Source organism: Echinops telfairi, unplaced genomic scaffold, assembly GCF_000313985.2.
Source record: "Echinops telfairi isolate 266 unplaced genomic scaffold, ASM31398v2 ScPeMD7_25;HRSCAF=90, whole genome shotgun sequence".
In the NCBI taxonomy this organism is placed as follows: domain Eukaryota; kingdom Metazoa; phylum Chordata; class Mammalia; order Afrosoricida; family Tenrecidae; genus Echinops; species Echinops telfairi.
The window spans coordinates 7,119,282-7,137,244 of NW_022103922.1; the positions used below are offsets into that span (position 1 = coordinate 7,119,282).

The window sequence follows — 17,963 nt, forward strand, 5'->3', positions numbered from 1 at the left end:
ACTGGAGGCAGTAGCCCAGGTCCCCCATTGGTCAGAGGAGGTTGGGAAGCTGCAGGTGGGCTTGTGGGAGGGGCAGAGAGGTGAAGATGACTGCTGGTGTGGGAAAGTCATGAGGACTGACTCAGATGCAGAAAAGGAGGAAGTTTCTAAGCAACTCACTTCCCCTTACCCTATTACCCAGCTCCTCCTCTGACAATCAGCTTACAATGTCTCTTCCTGGAGCCTCTCTATCGCCACCGCCACCCTCTGCCTCCCAGAAAGAGGTGATTACGAGTCCTTTCCCAGTGTTCAGAAGGGATCGAGTCACTAAATCATGAGACCGAGCAAAGCTGCAAAAAACCCTGAGACTCTCAGTTGTCTGTTGCAGATTCAGGACAGAACATGTTCGTTCTCCTGCTCACGCTGAGCCTGGGAGCACAGCTTCGGCAGACAGCAGGTAAGGAAGGACAAAGGGAAGGGGCTGAGGAAGAGGGGCGGGGGGCCTCAGGCTGGAGCCGAGGGGGAGGACTTTCTTTGAGAGGAAGAGTGGTCACTGAACCCGGAAGAACAGTGATGGAGAGGCTTGGGCATGCCCATCCTCCCCCAGCACCCAAAGGGACTGGTCCGCTCTGACCACGTGCATCTGAACGGAGTCTAGAGGGCAAGGGTCGAGTTCCCGTCAGGGCGAATGTCTTCTCTTAGGCCAGCCGTTCTCTACCTGGGGGTCGCAACCCCTTTGGGGGTCAAACAACCCTTTCACAGGGGTTGCCTAAGACCATCAGAAAACACAAATATTTCACAATATATAATCACGATGCTTTCATTATGTTTCATTATGTTTCATTTCTAACAATGAAATGACATCTTGTCTATCAGATATGTATATGACGATTCACAACAATAGCAAAATGACAGTGATGAAGTAGCAACGAAAATAATTTTATGGTTGGGGATCATCACACCATGAGGAACTATATTAAAGAGTCGCAGCATTAGGAAGGTGGAGAACCGCTGTCTTAGGGCATGGTGAGTGAAGAGATAATGGTCGGGGATGCTGGAAAACCCTTCCCCCTTAACACGTTTCTTACAAATATTCTGCCAATTATTGGCATGTTCCTATGAGTTCCTTTTTTAAAAGCAATAGTCTTAGTCTATAAGGCATTCACCCCTTAATGGGGATTACCTGAATTGACCAAAAAAGAAATAGATGACTCTTCTTGAAGTCTACATGAGTTAGCAAGCCGTAGGCTGTCTATGCCTTAGGGTGTTGAAGAAAGGAGTTTGAGGGAAGGGTGTGGGTGGGCAGGGAGGAAGGCTTTCCTGGAGAAGGTCCTGCACACTGTTGGAGTGAACAGGCAGGACCAGGTGCTCAGCGTTGGGGTGAAAGCCAGGAGGTAAGAGAGGGAGTCAGAGTGAGCAGTGGATGAAGCCCTTTGTCCCTTGGGAAATCACGTTTGTCTTTGACGGAGAAAAGCAACCACAGCCATACCTTTTCATGTATTTCATTGTGTTTTGCTGAATCGCAATTCACAGATACTGCATTTTAAAAGAAGCAAATGGAAGGTTTGTGGCAACGCTGTGCTGAGCAGGTCTATTGGCACCGTGTTTCTGACAGCATTTTCTTACTTGGTGTCTCCGCTCACTTTTTGGTGATTCTCACAATATTCAGACTTCTTCAAGATGCTGTTGCACACTCCATAAGCGGCAGTAGTATCCGTGTAACCTTCATACGCAGCGGGAACCCAGAGCATCCGTGCGACTGGCTTCATTGCAAAGCCCACTGGATTTCAGTGATCTGGTGCTGAACCTCTCATAGCTGTCAGGTCTGCCTGGAGTGATTTCTTTGTCACTGGCAACAGTTTAAGAGCCTTTCCCTCCCTTTTCAGGCAAAAGATGAGGCTTGGTACTCCTGTAAAGAGGTAGCGCCTCAGAAGCCCACAGGGGCAGCTCTGTCCTGTCCTGTCAGGTCACCATGAGTCTGGTTCAACTCAACGACAGTGAGTTTGGGTTTTGTTTCTTCATCCCGTCCAGGTAGTCCCCACCTGCTTGGTTCCCACTCACATTCCTCTCCCTGGTCTGTGTCTACGGATCCAGAGAAAGGGTCATCAGTGGGAAAGACACCAACATTTGCATGGAGCTAATCCCTCATTCTTTACAGGCAAACCCTCCTCTAACTCTATTTTTTTTCTCATCATTTTATTGGGAGTTCTTACAGATATTGTAACAATCCATAATTCAACTAGGTCAAGCACAATGTCACAATTACTGACACCATACTTTTCAAAACATTTTCTTTCTTCTTGATCTCTGTGATATCAGCTCCCTTTTATCCCCTCCTCCCACCACCCTAACCCTCAGGAACCCTTATTATTATTTTTTTTCTTTGCCATATCTTACACCATCCAGTGTCTTCATTCTACTATTCTGTTATTCGTTCCCCTTGAGTGGTGCTACACAGTCATCATTGCTGTCAGTTCCCCATTCCCACCTTCCCTCCTCTAACTTTTTAAAAAATTAATTAATCATTTCAATGGGGGCTCTTACAGCTCTTACAACAATCCATACGTTGATTGTATCAAACACATTTGTACGTATGTTGCCATTGACATTCCATCTGCTTGAGCCCTTGGTATCAGCTCCTCTTTTTTTCCCTCCCTCCCCCACCCTCCCACTCCTCCTTGAGCCCTGATTTGGTGTTGTTGTCAGTTGCTATAGCAATCCCATGTGTGCTCCACAGAGATTTCAGGGTTTTGACCTTTCCGAAGTAAATCTCCACCTCTGCCTTCCAAGGTGCCTCTGGGTGGCTTGTAACCAGCAACCTTTCAGCACGTAATGGCTGGTACCACCTGGGGACTCCGAAGGGTTGGCACCCTCTGTTCATCATTTCACCTTTTCCAGCATCTCATGCATTAAAAAATCTTTGGGGACCCACTTCCTTCATGAGAATCACGCATTGGAGATGCACCCCGAGTGCTGCGAGTCTCAGAAATCCCTTCTCTGTGCTGTGGAGTAGTACCCTGTTGTTTGTGGGTACATTTTGTTTATTCATGCCCCACTTGAGGGGCCTTTGGATGGTTTCTAGTTTGGGGCTATGCTCAATAAAATTGCTCTCAGATTTTGCTTATAGGTATTTGTGTGTGCACAGGCTTGGTTTCACTGGAAGAAGTGCATAGGAGTAGAATTGGGGTCATATGATAAATGCCCACCCCTGTCAGTCAGTCTGCCATCCTGGCTTGCGTGTGGTTTACACATTGCTGTGATACCAGGAGCTCTGCCACAGGGATTTCCAGCACTAGCAGGGTCACCCAGGGGAGACAAGGCTCAGCAGATTTTCCAGACAAAGATGGACTCAAAAGAAAGACCTGAAAATTGACTTTAAAGACGGCCAGGGAAAACTTTCTGAGGAGCCGCAGAGCATTGTCTGGTATCGTGCTGGAAATGAGCCTCTCGGATCGGAACAAAGACCAAGCTCACTGCCATTGAGTTAATGCAGACGCATCACAACCCTCTAAGACAGAGCAGAACTGTACCTGTGGCTTTCCAAGCCTACAAATGCATATGGTGGTAGAAAGCCTCACCTTTCTCCAAAGGAGCAGCTGGTGGTTTTGAACTGCTGATCTTGTGGTTGACATTCAGCCATTTCAGGTGGTAGCCTATTATTGAGAGCCAATGGTACTGAATGAAATAGTCTAAGCTGCACTGCAGCAGTTGTGAAAAGCAAGAGTCAAGCACTGACAGAATACCAATGGAAATGTTTCAACCAACGGATGTAATGCTGGAAGAGCTCATTCATCTATGCCAAAAAATCTGAGAAATTACCTGGCCAATCGACGGGAAGAGATCCATATTTATGTCCACTCCAAAGAAAGGTGATCCAACAGAAAATCCATATTTATGTCCAACAAGAGATCCATATTTATGTCCATTCCAAAGAAAGGTGAGCCAACAGAACACAAAATTTATCTAGCAATGTCATTAATATCACAGGCAAGTAACATTTTGCCTAAGAGAATTCTTAAATGGTTGCAGCAGGGAACTGCCAAGAACTCAAACTAGATTTAGAAGAGGTTATGGAATGAGGGATGTCGTTTCTAATGTGAGATGAATCTTGATTGAAACCAGAGAGCACCAGGAAGATGTTTACCTGTGACTCACTGACTATGCACAGGCATTCAACTGTGTTGGTTATAACAAATCATGGATCACGTTGGACAGAGTGATGTCATGGATTTCATTGTGTTTTCCACAAAATATGTATCAATTTGGCTGGACCATGATTTTAAGTTTGGCAGTTATGAATAATGTAATTATCTGCCATGATGGGATCAACTCATCAGTTGTCAAGGGATCAGAGTGGGAGGAACACCCTTACTCAGGTCATAACCTGCATCACCTGGGGTCTTACAAAGACAAAAGGAAAGAGACTCGAGGAGGCTGGATCTCATCACCACCAAGACAGAAGTGCCAGGAGCGGAGGGCACTCTTTGGGCCTTGTGCTACACTCAGGGGGAGGGCCATACCACAGCCCATGAAGAGCTCCACAGATGCAGAAAGGAAACATGAAACTTCCCCTAAACCCCACCGAGAAAGTCTGCCCGTGAAGCTTGTGTTCTGAATGTGGACCCCTAGCCTCCCAGACCGTGAGAGAATAGGCACCTGTTTGTGAAAGCCATCCACCTGTGGCCTTCCTGTTTCAGCAGGACCGCATCATACAGTTGGGCACCTGGTTGTGGGTGCTGCTACTTGTGCAGATGCTGAAAATGTAGAAGGAGTTTTGAAGTTGGGTCATGGGGTAGACCAAGAGGTGGTCGTTCAGGTAGAACAAGGGAATTTGGCATGGTTTAAAATTAGGGACGGTGTGCATCAGGTGTGCATGGATCACACTGATTCAATCTGTATGCTGGGCAGTCAGTCCAAGACGTTGGATTATAGAAGAGAAAAAATATGGAAAATCTGTGATGTGCCACAAGCTTGCTTGCTGAAAGGAGAGGGAGGGCTTGCAGCACTTACGGATGAAGGTGGAAGGCGACAGATAGCCTTTTTGACATGTAAAAGAAATCCGCACAACTGGATCAGTAAACAATACCCTGATAAATGGAGAAAATATTCAGGTTGTCAAGGATTTTGTTCAGCTGGGATCTACAATGAGTGACCATAGAAACAGCCATCGAGAAATCCTGCCCTCTGAAGGGTTCACGGAGGTCGGAAGGGGGAGGGGGAAGAGGAACTGTGACCAAGGGCTCGAGTGGAAAGAAATGCTTTGATTCCTCCAGATTGCTTAGCCCTCAAACCTCCACAGTGGTCCGAGGGGCTTACAGGACAAAGGAGGAGAGTAACACTGAAATGGACTTGGAGTCTTGTGACAAACACGTTCGCTTCAAGCAATAACACACCCCCACACAAAAAGAAAATGTTTTGAAAATCATGATGACAACATATGTACAAATGTGTTTGATACAATTGATGTATGGATTGTGATAAGAGCTGTTAGGGCCCCCAGTGAAATGATTTATAAAAAGGAAATCCGGACTTCTTATCCTGGACAAATCTGCTGCAAAAGACCTCTTTGAAGTGCTTCAAAAACACAAACGACGATGATTTGAGGACCACGCTGTGCTTGGCCCATGGCCCAAGCCATGGGACTTTCAATTGGCTCATATGGCAAACCGGGACAACGCGTGAGGAAAACTGCAGACGAACACATGCCTTTGAATGTCGGTGTTGGGGGAGGAGATCAAGGGGAGGTTGGCTTGCCAGAGGAGCACCCAGAATGTTCCTTAGAAGGATGATGGTGAGACTTGGTCACATGGCCCTTGGATCTGCTACCAAGAAGGAGCAGTCCTTCAGAAGGGACATCATGCTTAGTGCCCAAGAAAAGCAAGGAAGCCCCTCAAGGCGACGTGCTAACGAGTGGCAGCAGCACAGACAAAGCCTCCACAGTCTGAGGAAGGTGCGGAGAGGGGAGTGCTCCGTTCTGTTGTGCACATGGTTGGAACCCATGCAACTGCACTTAACAATATGAGTCGGTTCTGGGGGAGGGAGGGGTGGTTGCTTCTGTTTTTCTCATTTCTTATGTTTTTGGTTCCCTTATTTCAAAACCTAAGGATAGTTTGTTACCCAGACACACTTAAGGGGACATGCTCTATTTTTGCAACTTTTCCTGACTTGGAAGAAAGAGCCCCTCCAATCTTCCTTCTTTCGCTGATGTTTCCTTCTTTCTGCATCCTCCAGAGATGGCTGAAAACAGTGGGGGAGGCGTGTGGTCACAGTGACACTTGGAAGTTACTCTGAGTTGGGGGGCGGGGGGGCCTCACCCTGAGTCACTCATCCTGTCTATCTTTAGTCTCCAAAACTGCTTCTGCCGCCCTCTGGGGTAGACAAAGCAGAAGGATTAGGTGGAGGAGAGAATTTCTAGAAGAGGTATCCAAGTAGGAAGTGTTCCTGCCAAGGGGAGGGAGGCCCCTGCCTTCCACCAGGAGGCCAGTGTCTTCTGCCGAGCATGACCACGTAAAAGCAAGCTCCCCACCCCCACCCCCATGCACACACACTGCCTGGCCCCATCTTTCAAGTATTGGGTAGAAAGTCTGGAAAAAAAAAAGGCTGCTGTTGCTAACGAAATAAATAAATCATCATAAAATTAGCTTAACGAGGAAGCTATCTTGGGAGCAAATGCAAAGCATTGGGGTTGCGTTTCCTGGAGAGGGTGCCAGGTGTGCACTCCCGGTGATGCCTGCTGACAGAGAAAATGCCACTTCCCCAGGAATGCTCTGCTTTGACCAAATCCTTGCCCCTTGCTTTAATGAAGGACCCGAGCCGAAGAGGAAAACCTGCATTCCAGCCGGCCACCTTTGGTCATCAAGGAAACATTCCGTGTTCTCCTTTTGTCTCATCACTTCACGAGTTCAAAGTTCAGCCGAACCTCAGTTCAATGCGTACCCCAGTGGCATGTGATGTAGAATGCAGAGTGTCCGACTCACTCAAGGGTGTGGTAAGCGTACATGGAGGTGTTCACGACACAGGTTTGGGAGATAACAAACCTCCCAAGCCCACTGCCATCCAGTGGGTTCCCACCCACGGGACCCTACGACGGAGCTGACCTGGCTAACGGGTTGCCAAGGCCGTCAGTCGTGATGGACTCCTTGAAGATACAGAGATGGGTTCGAATGCTACCTCCTCAAAGGACCGGCCATGGGCCGTGGAGAAGCTATGTCCCTTGGGTAAACTTCATCTATCAAGATCCCTGGTGGCACAGTGATTAAGTGACCAGCTGCTGACCGAACGGTTGGAGGTTCAAACCCACCGGATGCCCCATGTGAGAAAGATGGAGTAGCCTGTTCCTAGAAAGGTCACGGTGCGGGCAAGCCTGTGGGCAAGGACTACTGCCCTCCAGGGCTGCTTTGGGCCCTGTGGGTTTGGGGGCATTTTTCCTGGCAGCATGGTTGAGAGTTTTGAAGGAGATGATGGATTCATATAAAGGTTTTGAACGTCTTGGCCATGGCAAGCCCTTAATAGGGGTTAACTATTATTCTACTGACTGATAATAATAGGCTAAACGTTGCTTGCTTCTCAAACAGGAATGTGCCTGTTTTCCGATTTGCTGGTTCCGGGCAGGTCTCCTTGTCTACATTTCTAACTGGTGTCAGGTGAAGCTGGGGACCTCCTTTGAATGCCGTGAGGGTCCAAGACGTGCCATTACCAAGTGCTATTAGCCAGTACTGTCTGCACATTGAAGAGCCCTGGTGGCGATGCCGGGTAAGCGGTGGACTGCTGAAGTGCACGCTCAAAGGGTGTAACACCAGCAGCAGCTCCTTAGGAGGAAATTGAGGCTGCCTGTCTGCTCACATAAAGACTCACAGCTCAGAAACCCTGTATGAGGATGCTATGAGTCAGAATCGACTTGATGGTAGTGGGTGGTCTGAATCTAGAAACTCCCAAAGAACTTATAGATAGAAGTTTTGAAAGACCCGACAGGAGGCGCAGGCATTGGCTTTGTTTTGTTTTAGAAAGTCTCCCAGATGGCGCAAGTAGTGAAACTCTTGACTATGAGTCCAAAGGTAGGCAGTTCAAACCCACCCAGAGGTGCCTTGAAGGACAGACTGGGGATCTGATTTCGAAAGGTCACCCCCTTGAGAACCAACCTTAGGGGTGCAGGTGAGGCTCAGTGACAGTCAGAAACCACAGGGGATTCCACCGATGCTGAGGAGGGAGGCGTTCTAAGGGATTCTGAGGTGCAGCCAGGGTTGGGAGCCATCTCCTGACCAAACTGATGGCTTGAGAGATGTTGCCTTGGTGATTCACTGCAAGTCGACCTGTGCTGGGATTTCAAAAGCACACTGTATTCCCTAACGCTCATTTTCTTCAGCTGAGGCAGGCGCCTTGGGGCATTTGCATGTGCTGGCAGCTGCCAGCGGGGCAAAATTAGACTCAATAGCTGTGGGTATTCTGGGCTGCTCGCAGACACCGTCTGTACGTTGGCGCTGTCTTCCCCTCCCGTGGTCATTGGCCGACCCTGCCCTTTAGAGGTGGGCCCTGTTGCCACCTGTCTGAAAGGTCGCGTGCTTCAGGCCTACGAAGTATGCGGACAGACCAAGAGTGGGGAAGGGGACAGGGGTGAATGCTTGTCACAGGCCCGGGCGGGGAAGGGGGAGTTCGGCTGCAGGCGGTGGGGACTTCCAGCGGAAGTTTCAGGCGTCCCGACGCTCATGAGAAGGAAGAGTGAGTGTGGTCAGCGCACGGCCGGCCGAGCAGATTCACCCAGGTCTGGGCCCACGGAACTCTTGTCATGTCTCAGACTCAACAACTCACCTTCTTTGCATGCCTCATTTCTCTTCCCTGTTTCCTGTTTTATATCAGAGAACAAGAGGAGACAGGGGCGGGTCTGTGGTAGGAGTCTCACTTTCCGGGTGAGAGTCCCGGGTTCACTTCTTGGCCAACGCGCCTCAGGGTCCCTCATGACCCGTCTGTCGGTGACAGACTGTGTGATGCTATGGCGGCAAGCTGGCTCCAGACCAAGACAGAGTAGGAGGAAAAGTCCAACACAGTGCCTGGCACACAGCAGCCACCCATCCCACGGTTGACAGTCAAGAGGAAGGTAGCTTCTACACTTGGCTTGTGTGCTGGGCTTGTGGTGCCGGACAAGTCGCTTCACTAACCCCTCTGTGCCTCAATTTTGTTTTCACTAGGAACGAAGACAGTGGTATTGCCAGCCTTGCAGGAATTCCTCAGGGAGACCCCATATCAGTACCCAGTGTTTCCCAAAGTGGGCCATCCCGCCGCCTGCAGGGCACTGGGACCATCCACAGACTCACTCCCCCGATAGGACAGGGTAGAATTGCCCCTGTGAGTTTCCGAGACTGTAACTCTTTATGGGCGCACAAAGCTGTCTTCCTCCTAAAACGACCCAACAGGACTGCAAAAGCAGATGTTGTGGTTGCCAGGTGCCATCCGGTCCATTCCGACCCATAGTGACCGTCTGCACAGCAAAACGAAACGCTGCCCAGTCCTGCACCGTCCCCACGGCTGTTCCTGTGCCTGATCCCATGGTTGCAGCCACAGTGTCCATGCATCTCATTGAGGGCCTGCCTCCCCTTCGCTGTCCCTCTCCTTTACCAAACACCATGTCCTTCTCCAGGACGGTCTCTCCTGGCGTGTCCAAAGTGCTCTACAGACCACTCTGACCATACTTCTCCAAGACAGATCCGTTTGTCCTTTCGGTAGTCCGCGGTACTTTCCAGATTCCTGGCCAGCACCACCATTCGGATGCATCCATTCTTCTTTGCTCTGCCTTATTCAACGTCCGACTTTCGCAGGCATGAAAGGCCATGGAAAATAAGCATGGTTGAATCAGGGACTCCTTAGTCCTCAAAGTGACATCCTTGCTTTTCAGTCCTCGAGATGGGTCTTGTGCAGCAGATGCACCTAGTGCAAAAGCAGATGGCGACACTTTATCATAGGGGATGGGCTATTGTACAAAATGCTTCACTGCCAGAATGCACACAGTAATTTTCTTTTTTTTTCCTGAAAAGAGGACAGTAGGCCAAATAAGTTTGGGAACCTATCACCTAACCTCTCCCCAGAACTCAAGAAAGGATGGTTTGAGCTTAACTGTCACCAGTGACAGGAAGTGGTCTTTGGGGGACCAAGATGTCAATGAATTCATGTGGAGGGACAATGGGCTGAACAGTAAGATGTGGTAGTAATTAAACAAGATGGGCTGAGTCCTCAGTGGTACAGAAATCACAGGAGGAATTCCATTTCTATGCAAGGGATGATTTGTAAGAGCTACAGAGAATGAGATGGAAGATGCTAGAAAGTAAACTTGTTTGGTCAGAAGCTCTGGCTGGACTGTGCAGGGAGGTCAGGGGGCCAAGGATATGCAGCTACACAGTATTTAGAAGTATTTAGAAGAAAGAGCTACCACAAACCCAAGGGTCAAGAACTCCACCCTCGGGACTCCATGAGGCAAAGGCAAGAAAGGGGACCTCCGAGCTGCCCAGGGACTAGCAGGGGCCACTTAGAACATGAGAGCCGTGTCTCCTCCCCCTACCTCTGGGCAGAGCGGAGGTGAGCAGGCAGAGGCCAACCGAACATCTCCTTTGTAGCTCTCTTCACAGTGACTGTCCCCAGGGAACACTACGTGGTAGACCATGGCAGCAATGTGACCCTGGAGTGCGATTTTGACACCGGAGGGCCTGTTGACTTAGGAGCACTCACCGCCCAGTTGCAGAAGATGAAAAATAACACGGCCTTACCCAATGAAAAGGCTGTTCTTCTGCAGGAGCCCCTGGACCAGGGGCAGGCCTTGTTCCACATCGCCCGGGTCCTGGTGAGTGACGCGGGCAGGTATCGCTGCCTGATTGTCCACAAGGACGCCTGGGACTACAAGTACCTGACCCTGGAAGTCAGAGGTGAGTCTCCCTCAGCACCTCCCTTCCATGAGAAACACTGGGACGCTGGCTATTGAGAGCAGGGTCACCTCAGAGAAAACAGGAGCACCTGGTCAAAAATATGGTTGCCATCTGAGCGTAAGTCAGCTGAGGTGAGGGGAAATCTAGGTACCCCTACCAGGTGCTGCCGAGTCGATGCCAACTCATGGCGACTGCGTCCCATTGGATTTTCAAAGTTGTGATGGCTCAGAAGCAGCACAGCAGGCCTTTCTCCCAAGGTGTCGCTGCTGGATTTGAACCACCAATCTTCCCATGGCAGTCTGCTTCCATACAGATCTACAGCCTTGGAAACCCAATGGGACAGTCTGAGTCTGTCCTGTGGGGGGTTTATCTGAGTCAGAATTGACTCCAGGGCTGTGGATTCTGGTCCCCGTGCCTCTGGGTTCAGGGCTCTCCTCTTCTGTCCACCACACTAGCTAAGAACGGAAATCTGAAGAGAACCTTCGTGGTCCCTTGTGTCCCCTTGGGAAAGACAGTGTAACAGCGATGAAAGAAGAGAGTTTGCTCCTCTTCCGCTCTGTGTTTGCCAAGTTCCACCGACTGCCCTGTGTCGGTCCATCTCTGCTCCCACCCCACCCAGGATGCCTTCAGACATCACTTCTGTCTTCTGTAGGGACTGTGGCTCTTGACCTCTAAACCACATTGACCTGGGCAGCAATGCTGCGACTCTGATTTGGTGCAAAGAGGTACTCGGCTAGAAGGATCAGACAACAGCAGGGTGACTGTTGTTGGCACAGGAGGTCCTGGGCAAGTTGTCTCACATTCCAGTTGTCCATAATCCGCACCATAAACCACGAGGGGGGCCCTGAGCACACAGTAGGGGTATGAGGATTCACCAAGAGAACAAGAACTGGGCATGGTGCCTGGCATACAGCAAATGGCTTGCTCTTTGGTGGAAAGATCTTGATGGCTCCTGGTGAATTAGTGTCCCCACACCTCAACCCCCAGTGAGTCACCAGGGAAGCATTAGCCTTGACCTAACTAACCCTTTCTAGGCACCACTGGGAACATCTGCATCCCATGAAAGACAGTCCGAGGTCCGTTATCGTGACAAGGGCCAACAAGGCAATGTCATGGCCCCCACGGTACTCAGAAGCTGCTCCCCTAAATCAACACCCCTCCAGCTGTACTGAGTCCCATTTGAAGGGCAAATTTGAGCAATTCTCCTCTTCTTTCAGGCCAAGGGCTACCCCTCACTCCTTGGAAGTTATTCTCACTACTTTCCCCCTTGGACTTGTTCTTTAAAGTAATGGTGTTGAAACTGGGATATTTGGGGATTACAAAGACTTTCTAAGGGGTACATGGGCAGTGGCATTGCTGGGGTTAGTGTCACCCGTCCTGCCCCTACCACAGACCTCCTCCCCTACTAGACCACACAGAATCTTGGGCTGCTCATCACAAGGTCAGTAGCTCGAAACCACCAGTTATTCCTCAGGAAAAAGATGAAGCTTTCTACTCCCATAAAGAGTTACAGTCTTGGGAACCCACCGGGGCAGTTCCTGCAGTTCTGCCCTGTTGTATAGGGTCACTATGTGTCAGAATTTACTCAACGGCAGCAAGTTGAGTTTTGATCAATTTTGGCCTTAAGATGACAATACCAGTTCATAAAGTCAGCATAGAAGTTTACCCTTGTAGGAATGTAGATTCACCTAAGCTGGGCTTACAACTATAGCTAACTACAGGGCTATTTTTATTTTTAAAAGGATCTATTTCTGCTGCAACTGCATAAAAATTCTATAGATAGTCCTTTTGGCCTCGCCCCTCTGACAGTGTCATGTGGTGGAGCCCACAGCCCCCACAGCAGTGCTCGCGTACAGTTTTAGGAAGTATGTTCCCGGATCCTGTCTTCCACGAGCACTGTTTCTGAATGTAGATGTGTGTGAGAACAAGCTGTCGGGAAGCTTTTGGGGTTCCCCTGAGGCACTTCCTCTTTCTGCTGCTTTCCCTGCCTCATTAAAAGTCTGGGTGCAGCTCCCATCCTGAATGCAGTGCATTGTCCCAGGGCCTAAAAGATCCTTAGTGCTCAGCAAAAACATTGCTCTCTTAACCCCATCTACTCAGGAACAAATCCTTTTGCAAGTCAGTTGCTTTTCTTTCTTTTTTTTTTAATGGAAATAAAAGTATCATCAGTGGCTGCCAGGGGATAAGGCCAGGGGAAGGAGGGGATTCATTGCTTAAGAGGTACTGGGTTTCTGTGGAGCGTGACGGAAAATGTATGGAAATGGGCAACAGTGAGGTTTGTCCCTTAGGGTGGATGTGATTCATGTCCCTGAACCACACTTTAGGGCCATTAAAATGGGTCATTTTCAAGACATATTTTAAGACCAAAAATCTGCTTTCAGCCACATTGGAAGACTGAATCGAGTTATCATCTGATAGCCCCAAATGTCTGGATTTGACAAGCTAACCCTAGACTTCAAAGCATGCAGTGGCAATACTAACAAGCAAATTCTTCCCATTTTCACCTCTGTGTCTGTGTGGGGAAAAATGTCTTAGCCCTTATCAAACTGAAACTCACTGTCAAAGAGTCAGTTCCAATGCAGTGGGCTGCTAACCCAAAGGTGTAAGTTCAAGACCACCAGCCACGTCAATTTTAAGATACCCTCCGGTTCAAACATTCTAAAATGTGCCTCTCTTTTCCTAAGAAGATTACCCTCGGCTCAGCTTCCCCTGTGTGGGCAGTTGCTAATGATGCCTTTACCACCTCTTCTCAAGAAAGAGGCTGTGGAAGTGGCTTGGATATTTATAAACATGACACTGCATAAATATAGCATGTGGGCACCTGTCCTTCCCCAAATCTTGCAGACGCTAACATTGCTCCCATCTGCTCCCTCCCTCCCCTAGCCCAAGACAAAGCCTTGGTCCAGCTCTGGATTCCTGGGCTCCCCCACCTCTAAAGTCACCACTCATCACTGCCCTCCAGGTCAACTTCTTACGCAGAGCTCCCTGCAGGAGCAGGCCTGACCAGCCCTCACCCGCAACACATGGTACCGGTGGATCTACTGATCCTATTTCATCCCCCAAATGAGAGACCTTATCGAGGCGTCCTCACATCACAGAATGGAATGCGTTGAAGAAAACCTCAGACAGATGAAATAGAACTGGAGACGCGCGGGCGGGCGTTCTCGCTGATGGCCAGTGCGTGAGCTCGGACTTCGGGAGCCTGCGTGTCGGAGGTGCAGTTTGCGGCCTATCTTCGGAGGCCCTCCCGTGGTTTCCGGGTGCTCCCTAGTCGGTTCTAACTCACAGTGGCCCTGTGTACAAGAAACACTGTCCGGTCCCGAGCCACCTCACACTGGTGATGTGTGAGCCCATGGTTCCGGTCACTGTGTCCATCCATCCCCTTGATGGTCTCCCTCTTTTCCACTGACCTCCTACTTCCCAACCATGGTGCCCTTTTCCGGGGACTGGTCTGTCCAAGCGTGTGCAAGGACGTCTCACCATGCTCACCACTCGGGAGCATTTCAGACTGTACTTCTTCCAAGACAGACCCGTTGGACCCTCTGAGAGTCCACAGTACTTTCAGGATTCTTCAGCAGCGCTGTAATTCAAACACATCCATTCTCCCGTGGTCTCCTGCATACATCGCCCAACTTTCACGCGCATATAAGGCAGCTGGAAATACATGGCTTGGGTCAGGAGCACTCCAGTCCTCAAAGTGACACCCTTGCTGTTCAATACTTTAAAGAGGTCTTGTGCAGCCGATTTGCCCAATGCAATATATCGTTTGATTTCTTGACTGTTGCTTCCATGAGCATTGACTGTGAATCGGAGCAAAATTAAATCTTTGATAACTTCCGATTTTTAAAAATTATTTTATTGGGGGCTCGTACAATTCTTATCACAGTCCATACATACATCCATTTTGTCAAGCACATATGTACATTTGTTGCCCTCATCATTCTCAAAACATTTGCCTTCTACTTTAGCCCTTAATATTAGTTGCTCATTTCCCTCCTCCCTACCCCCCTCTCTCATGAACCCTTCATAATTTATAAATTATTATAGTTTTGTCATAAGTTACACTGTCCGGCGTTTCTCTTCAGATCGTATATATCTTTCGCCTTTTACTTCCAAATTTTCTAGGTGAGTTTAACCCACCAATCTTTTGGGGAGTGGTTGAGCACTTAACTATTTGTGGACTTTCACATGCCTCATGTTAGAGATAGGGCAGAATTAGGCTCCTCAGAGTCTAGTGTGCTCAAACAGCTAAAGTCCAATGGTAGGCTGCTTCAAAAGCCGACTCGCCTCATCTCCTACTACTTCTAAGGCTCCAGGAAAGATGCTTTCTCTTCCTGTATATGCTGCTCAGTCCCAGAACTCTGCAGCTGTACAGAGCATCATTTTCTTTGGGTGATCCAGTGCAGAAGGCAGAACTGGGGGAAAGAAGGTCATATGTCCAAGCCCCCCAGCCTTGAAACCCAGCTGTTTCCTCATACAAAATAGGAACATCATGCTCATCATGGGGTGACTGTGTAGTTCAAATGAGTTCGTGTATGTTAGTGGAAGAATGCTGAATATATATATATAGCATGGACTGCCAGAAGGATGAACAAACCAGTCTTAGAAAAAATACAAACAGAAAGTTCCTTAGAAGCAAATATGGTGAGACTTCAGCTCTCTTGCTTTGGCACATCCTCAGGAAAGGCCAATCACTATAAGAGAGCATCATGGGTAAGAGATGGCTGTTAGGTGCCATACAGTCAGTTCCTACTCATAGCAGCCCTGTGGACAACAGAATGAGACCGTGCCCATCCTGCGCCATCATCACAATGGTTGTGGTGTTTGAGCCCATTGTTGCAGCCACTGTGTCCACCCAGCTCACCCAGGACTTTCCTCTTTCTCACCCCTCTCTACTTTCTCAAGTGTGATATTCTGTCCCAGAGTCTGGTCTCTCCTGATAACGTGTCCGAAGTCACTGGTGAGCAGAGGGTCACCGAGAACAGGGGAGCCCTCTGTGAAACGGAGTGACACAATATAGCCACAACAATCGACTCAGAGTAGCAGTGGTCCTGAAGATGGTGTAGGATCAGCCAGTGCTGGGCTCCGTTATTCACAAGGTGGCAGTAAGTTAGAGCCAACTCGTTGGCAGCAGTCAGCAATGACAGCATGTGTTGAGCTGGGATCAGGTAGAGAGTCACTTACCCCTGTTCCTCTCCAAGTTCTTAATGTCATGAGCTATATGCACAAGAATGGATGTCCACATGGGAAATGGACCTCATTTTTTTGCTATTAGGGTAAACACATGCTTCTTTCTCCCTCAATGTTGGGACTTCTTGGGTACTCCTTGCAGGAGAACAAGACTTAAGATGGAGGGGATCTTGCTTCTTGCTCCGTCGTTATCAGTCTGAGTCTGGGTTTGCAGATCAGACACCCAAGCTCCCTCATCCACCCAACCTACTGGATAAGAATATCTTGCTTCCCCACCCAGCTGCTAGCCCTGATGGGAATACAATGAACTAGGAAGCTATCAGGGGCAGTGTTGGCTAGCAGCCCAATATGTGACCCACTATGCCCCCAGAACGCATAGTGTCTAAAATAACATGCTCTCTAGCATATGAAAAGTGTTTGGTACATGAACGCCACTGTTATTTAATATTGAAAATGGTTGTTGTTATTCATTTCACATGACATTGCATATCGACTTGTTTCTTTTTCTTCTTCCATTGTCCAGCTTCCTACAAGCACATAAGCACGAGTGTCCATAAGGTCCCGGGAACAGATGAGGTAGAGCTCACCTGCCAGGCTGAAGGGTACCCTCTAGCAGAAGTGATCTGGCCAAACGTCAGCATTCCTGCCAACACCAGCCACACCAAGACCCCCGAGGGCCTCTACTGGGTCACCAGTGTTCTGCAGCTAAAGCCACAGCCTGGCCAAAACTTCAGCTGTGCAATCTGGAATGTTAAGTTGAAGGAATGGACGTGGGCCATCATCGACCTTGGAGGTAACAGCAGCCTGCTTCCTGGCTCCATCTGCCAAGCAGAAAATATAGGTGCACTCAAAACAAGTAACTGGAGGAGGGTGTGGAGAAGGGACTGTTTACAAGGGGTGATGGGGGTCAGAGAAGCCAGTAAAGGCAAGTGCAGGACCCCAGGCTACCACCAAATCCCAAACCCAAGTTCACTGCCTTTGAATCCATTGTGACTTATAATGGCCCTATAGGACAGGGTGGAGTTGCTCCTGTGGGTTTCCAGGACTGTAAATCTTTTAAGGAGTAGAAAACCTCATCTTTCTCCCTTGGAGCAACTGGTGGTTTCACACTGCTGACCTTATAGTTAGCAGCCTAATATGGAATCCACTGGACCACTAGGACTCCCTCTGGTCTTCCACCAAACCAAACCAAACCAAACGTACTGCCATCGAGTCCATTCTGACTCTTAATGACCCTACTGGACAAAGTAGAGCTGCCCTTGCGCGTTTCCAAGACTGAACCTCGATGGCAGTAGAAAGCCCCTTCTTTCTCCTATAGGCTTCCACAGTGGGAAGCAATTTCCAGTGTTGCAGTGAGTGGTCACTGGGACCTGCAGCCACCCCACAAGATGCAGGACTGCCCCAACCTCATGCTCCTCTCTGCTCCAATCTCCTGCTGGAGCCTGTCTTCCTTCTAGGGAAGTGGTAGGCCATCAAGGATAAAGGTATGACCATGAGCCAGCAGCATCGCACAGCAAGCTGCTTACTGAAGCCGATGCATTGGTGATCAGAGGTCTTCCAGCGGCAAGAAGCCCAGGGAGCCCCCTAAGGGGAGAAGGTCTGGAGACCCAGGGGAAGGGGAGGAAGAGGGGCTGTGTGTCTTCTTCAGTGTCCTTCTAAAAGACAAAATGCAGCGCACAGAAGAGGGTCATCAAAACAGAGGGAGGCCCTCAAGGAGATGGGTGATGGATGCAACCTTTGTGAGGATGGCGCAGGGCTGGCCGGGCAGTGGTTTGTCCTGTTGTTAATCAGGCCTCTATGAGTCAGAGCCAACATCACGGCACCTAACAATGGCTGAACTAGTGTCCTTTTGCAGTCCCTGAACATAGCGCTTTTTTTTTTCTTTTT

At 49.2% G+C, this 17,963-nt stretch overlaps 1 protein-coding gene across 2 annotated transcripts in view; it reads left to right on the forward strand.

Moving 5' to 3' along the window:
- The first annotated feature begins 350 nt into the window (after positions 1-350).
- PDCD1LG2 (programmed cell death 1 ligand 2) overlaps positions 351-17,963 on the forward strand; it is a 27,480-nt gene continuing 9,867 nt past the window's right edge. For both annotated transcript variants that reach the window (XM_045289329.1, XM_045289330.1), the window contains exons 1-3: positions 351-436; positions 10,581-10,886; positions 16,600-16,869. In XM_045289329.1, coding sequence (XP_045145264.1) covers positions 382-436; positions 10,581-10,886; positions 16,600-16,869 — 631 coding nt within the window. In that variant the 5' untranslated portion in view covers positions 351-381. The remainder of the gene's footprint in view (positions 437-10,580; positions 10,887-16,599; positions 16,870-17,963) is intronic.